Below are 6,000 nucleotides of genomic sequence, written 5' to 3' on the forward strand. Positions count from 1 at the left end.
TTAAATAAACACATTATAGTGGAATTTAAATATTTTTAAATGCCATTTAAAAATCTTAGAGTCTTGCTTAATGAACTCAGAGATGGTTTACAAGTCTCCAGTGGATGGCCATCAGTAAGTAACCCCACAGTTCAAAAAAAAAAAAGGCCGCCTGGTAGTTCCTGACACACTCCAGACAGAATTTAACTCTTTCAGATCCCATGGCAAATTTGTGCTTTCTCCTGCCTGAAGTGTCAGCTTGTTTTATTTTCATTTTTTGTTTGCTTTGGAAAGTAACCCGGAGATTTGAGCTGGGTTCCTCAAGGGTCTACTGAGAAACTTGCCGAGTGACCTGTAAGGAAGAACAGTGCTCAGCAGCTAGCTAACCTGGCAGGTGCCAGAGTTTTGAGGGCTGAGGAGCCTCGATTGTTTCAGATATTCAAACCACAAAGTGAATTATTATGTTAGATTGGAAGGGAACTGGTTTAACTGTTTCCAGGAGATGTGGTCTTTAAAATGCTGAAGGAAATGGGAAAGGAAAGCTTTCAGTTACTTTCTGCCTGCGGGACTCCAGACTTAAGAAGCGAAGCAAACACAGCCCGCCATTTTCCTCTCTCCTCCTCCTCCTCTGAGGTCTTGCAACAGAGTAATCATTTAGTTAAGTCTCAGGAAAATGATAAAATGAGCATTCCTGGAGGAGGGTTTCTCTTGTGCAATGATGTATCAAACCAAAGGGGCAAGGAAGATGGACATCCTTGGTTACACGCTTTCCTGTGTTGAGCTGCTAAAATGTCTCTAACTGCGCTAATAAGGGTTCCTGCCGGTGTGCCCCTGCTCACACGTGTTGCTATTGTGTTTCTGTAGTGCGAAGCCATCATCGAAAAGTATGAGGATGAGATCTTCGCACTTATCACCCAGGAGGCGACCCATCTAGCTGACATGCTGTGCAGTGAAAAATCAGGTACTGTGTCTGATGTAACAAGTGCTCCCGGCCTGTCTCACCGCTCTCACTCAGCCTTGCACAGCTCATCTGCCAGCCAGCCTCCAGCACAGGCTTCTGGAGCCAGGACGGACCCCTGTGCCAGAGAGCAGAGCTGCAGAAGCTCAGGCCAGAGCTTGCCTGCTGACTTTTCTTCTTTGTTTTTTTCCCTCACAAAGAATTCAGATTTGATTGTGGGTGTTATGAAACCCACTGTCTTTCAGAGCTGGGTGACCCCAAAGCCAGTGATTTTAATTTTAAAGCCGTAGATGTTAGACTATATTTTTTAAAATCCTGGCCAAGGAAGGGATGTGTTGTTTGTTTGTTTGTTTGTTTGTTTTTTTACAAACTTAAGTATTTGTCCTCACAACAGAAGGTGGGATTTTTATTTTGAAAGAAAAAGCATTAGAGTTTTTCTTGTTTAGGTTGGGGGTTATTTGGATATTTTTTCCAGGTTCTTCCCCCTGAGTATCTACATCTAAAAAGTGTTTTCTTCTGTTTCAGCATGTTTAAATAATACTTGTTTTATACTTTCAGACATGTGTACCCACTTAGAAGCTGGGGGGGGGGGGGAATGAACAGAGCCTGTGACCACTAGCGAGTCCCTCCTGTGTCGGCCTGAGCGTACCTCTGCTCTCATTTTGACACATGTCCATACAGAGATGAGCACGGGGTGAATCTGTTGGGCGAGGTTTCTCAGATGGCCTTAGGAAGAAAAGGAAGGAGTTTATGTGAAGACAATGGTTTATCACAGTGCAGTTCTCCATAAGCCATGCAGAAGCTTAAGGCTGAATTAAGCGGAGTAGACACACTCCACTGATATATCGAAGATGATGCTGTAGTCCTTAAAGGAATGTTACTGTGTGCTTGTAGCTAAGTGTTGATGTCATTACAAGTTTCTAGATAAGGGGGCCATGTACCCAGAAACAAGATAGTTCAAGTTTCCTTATTCTGAGTAGACAAAAAGATTGCTTTCTATTTAAAATTCCATCCTGTGGGAGTGTGAAAAAAATCCAGTAAAATGATGGAGAGGATTGTTTGGTAGCCTCAGATGTTCTAAAATAGTTATATAACCTACAGAATTGTGACATTCATACAAGTTCATAGCCATACTTCCCAAAGACAGGCTTTTTGAGGCATTTCAATCAGTTCGGCTATGACAGGTGTGTGTTAGATATCAGTGCACATGGGATGGCAGGGTTTGAAATCTCTGTGCTAGTTTTCCTTGTAAACAGCTGAACCAGCCACAGTCCCCATATGATGGCCATCAGAAATGACGGCATGAACACCCAGCCATTCCACAAAGGCCTGAGAAGATGCTAGACACTGGCTCTGGCAGTCACTGCCTCTGCATTAAGATTCTGGGGAGGGCTGCTCCCATGTTGAGCGATCTGACTCAGTTTCAGTAATGTTAGCACCCTCTCTTCATTTTCTATGTAGGTGTAACTGGAGATAAAAATGAAAATATGAGCCCAGAGAATAAACCTAAGGGATGTGCAGAGGTGCTAATGGGAAAGAGAACACTAGGTGACTTGGCTTTTGATTGCTTTTCAACTCTTCTGTCAGCAGCTGGGCTAAGCAGAGGCAAAGGGGCCTGCTCTGCCCGTCTGCATGGTGGACAGAGCTCTCTCAGGCTGTTCTCCTTCACGAAGCTTGTGATGGCTACAACAGCTTGTATCGAAGTCAAACACTGGGGCAAATTAGTGTTTAACAGAGACCAAGTTTCCTTAGCCATGCAACTGAGGCAGGCTAACACCATGAGAGCAAGGGAGAATGCTTTTTCAGACTGGCATAAATTATTGCCAGAGAAAGTTAAAATAACACTCAATGATAAAAATGCCAAGCTACCTGCCAAATCTTTAGTTCTAGAAGTGTCTATTCTCTAAATAATTATTGTCTTCCTAAAAGCAATAGATATTTTCTCCAATTCTCAAGATATACATTCTTCTGTGCAATGTATATTTATGAAGTAGTTAGGTTAATGTAACCTCAGACATGTACATGTGCAGCTAACCTAGCCCACATAGGCTCTGTCTCAAGAAAAATAAATTAACAAATTCTAGGGAATGGAAGAGTAGCAAAGGAGTGCTGTGATTTAACCCATGGGATGGATCCAGACACCCACGGCATGAAAGGTGACTCTTTCATGTCACAGAAAAACTCCCGGTGCCTTGAAGTATCATCTTCAACACAGAACAGTGGCCTTTCTACCAGAGCAGGGCACCAGCTGCATTTCAGAGATTCCGTGTGTCTTATGTAAGAAGACAGCTTTGCGGAAGCCTTAGCTCGGCAATGTAAACCATGTCTCAGGGCTGTGTCCTGTATGTCTGGGGGGGTGGGGGAGCACGCCACATGTAAGTTGCCACCCTGAGAACTGAGCAAGTGCACACAGGGGGATAAATAGTTATTTGGAAAATAGATGTTTCTAGAAATCGAGATCTTCCAGGAGCTTACCTTCCATATCCCACATCCACACTACGTATGTGAGTTTTTGCTTTTTCCTGCTTTGTCTGGATTGTCCCCCTTTCTTTGCAGCGAAGCTGATGAGGACACAGCCTGACTCTTCAACATGTCAAGGCTCAGCCATTCACCGTCATGCACAGACGAGAATGGGGCATGATGGAGAAGACCTGCCTGTGTCTCAGGCGGGCCATGTTTGAAATGTGAAATGCCACAGCAGTTGAGAATCTCTTAAACACTGCTGTCATCTGATGGGGTGGGGAAGATCTTACCGAGAGAGGGTGCTACCCGGATCTGTGGGTGCCATGCCCTGTGGTGTCATGCACTGGGTACAAGGCGAACCACTGAGCACACACTCTGCTTCTGGTGCAAGGCAGGGGAGCCAGGCTTACTCCTCTTTTTTCATAGACAAAAGAAAAATGTGTAGGGAAGTAAGTTCACTAGGTTTTCCCGGTGACATCTTCTGTGGCAACCCCTGCATCTCCAGAGGGTCATTTTGACATCTTGAAATGAGGATGATTAAAACCATGATATACTATCGAACATGACTCAAAGTACAACTGTGTCTGTCCAGGGCGGAGGGCATGTGCCATGGGTTATGAGTGAGCACAGCACTGGTGCCCTGGAGATGTAAGTGGAAACATAGATATATTCTGTATTGATCAGTCTATGCTAATGTCCAATCACAACACTTAGAAACATCTTAACAGAACTCATAGTGTTAAGATAGCAAGTATCTAGAAATGGCTAGCCAACATTTAAGTGAGCAAGAATCTTCAGTTATGTCTGACTTCTCAACGCAAGAGGGGAGACTTAGATTCTAACACATAAAAAATCATTACCCTCAAAGGCTAGCACATTTCAAATAAATTATGTAGTTAAAATAACCCACAGCCTTCCTAAATAGAACTGCTATCTTTGATTTCAAAAGGAAAAGCAATGTAAATCAAAACAGGTAGTGCCAGAACCCTTACCCCTTTGCACTGTGCAACACCCTGCCTGGATCTCCCTTAAAAGCTTCCAATCCTGATGTCCTTAAATGATGCTTGGTCCAAAAAAAACCAAAAACCAAACAAACAAACAAAACCAAAAACTGGAAGACGAAATGCGTACAGTAGGGTTGGCCGGCTTCATCTGGAAGCTGGGCTCGAGATCTGGGAGGCAAGCAGGGAAGGAAGTGGGTTCCTTTCTATGTTTCTGTGTATTTATATTTTTTCATAAAAAAAAATTAAAACATACTGCTTGTCTGGGCCTTCTGTGAAGAGAATTCATCTCAGTGGCCTGGGATTTACTTGTTAGTGACACTTTCACTCTATTTTCCAGATCTATGCGGCACTCCTATCAATCATCCTGAACCCTAAGAGTGAGGAGTGGAGTCACGGCCCCAAAGGTCGCTGCGTGCCTCCATTCCTGTGTCTGCCCTGATAAGGAGGTTCATCTCCCGTCCGCTGTACTTGTCTCATGCGTGATATTGGTTTGAAAATCTCTTGTTTGGCATCGTGACAAGCCCCAAATCTTCTTTTAGGTGAAGAGAGGTTTCTCAAACTGAACACCCCTTTGCAAATTTGGATGGAAGCTGGCTTGGCAATAGAGCATTAAGTTTGGCCGTGGGAAAAGGGTGAAGCCATTTCTTTAAGTCAGTAGGGGTTTCAAGGGTGGGTAGAGTGTTTCATAGAAAGTGTGTCTGACGTGTCCACACACATGGTTTCCTGTTCGGGAAGAACTCAATTTGACTTCTCAAATACTCGGTCAGTTACAATTCAAGGCATTTAGGTGCAGGTTATTCTGGAAGGTTCTGTGTAGTGCATGTAAAGCCCCCCCCGCCCCAGTCAGGAATGGGGCTTACAGATCTGGGAACTCCTATATCTTAGACCTTCAGCCCTAAGATTCAGAACAGATGAATGGCCATCTCACACCGACATCACAGCAGTCTCCTAACCCAGCTCTGAGTTCAGATGTTTCGGAAGGTTATCGCACACTGGGTTGGGAAAGATATGGCACCGAACACATTTGTGTCTTGCTTGAAGCTCTCTAGGTTTGTTTTCCCCTCAGTGATCACAGTGTGTAGGTTTTTATTTATGTATTTATTTTTGGATGTAGAGGGAAATTCACCTTTCCTACACTTAGTGTATCGAAATTCGGTAACAGCTTCTCCTGGGTGTTCTCATTGTCTCTGCTAAATTTGCATTCAGTGGAATTGAACCTTAATTATTCAGCATGTGTGGGTACAGGTTACACCTGTTTAATTAAAGAAATTTTCATCATTGTCAGTGAAACTTGCATGGGTAACAGGCAAATTTTGAACCAGAAGAGCTAAAATGGATGTTTATAAAACCATCCAGAAATGGCAGTATTTAGATCATTTACTGGGCTCCTCAGGCAGAATAATCTTTATATTTGCAAACATTTACCCAGATAAAGGGAAGATATTTCTATTTTTTTCCCTCCCCTTAGTCTTAAGTCTCAATGTCACTTGTTTATCTGGGAATCTGAGAAAGTGTGTGCTTTTGCAATGTGTCTGTGGCTGGCTGTATCATAGGTCCTCTGTAACCCTGAGGTTCTGTGTTCAAAACAAACAAGGA

The 6,000-nt window shown here is 43.5% G+C and overlaps 1 protein-coding gene across 1 annotated transcript in view; it reads left to right on the forward strand.

Annotated features, from left to right (window-relative positions):
* Cnpy1 (canopy FGF signaling regulator 1) overlaps positions 1-5,703 on the forward strand; it is a 53,764-nt gene extending 48,061 nt beyond the window's left edge. The window contains exons 4-5 of the mRNA XM_021648532.2: positions 844-940; positions 4,742-5,703. Of these exons, the coding sequence (XP_021504207.2) occupies positions 844-940; positions 4,742-4,779 (135 nt within the window). The 3' untranslated portion in view covers positions 4,780-5,703. The remainder of the gene's footprint in view (positions 1-843; positions 941-4,741) is intronic.
* The last annotated feature ends 297 nt before the right edge of the window (positions 5,704-6,000 follow it).

The sequence above is a fragment of the Meriones unguiculatus genome, chromosome 21 (assembly GCF_030254825.1).
Source record: "Meriones unguiculatus strain TT.TT164.6M chromosome 21, Bangor_MerUng_6.1, whole genome shotgun sequence".
In the NCBI taxonomy this organism is placed as follows: Eukaryota; Metazoa; Chordata; class Mammalia; order Rodentia; family Muridae; genus Meriones; species Meriones unguiculatus.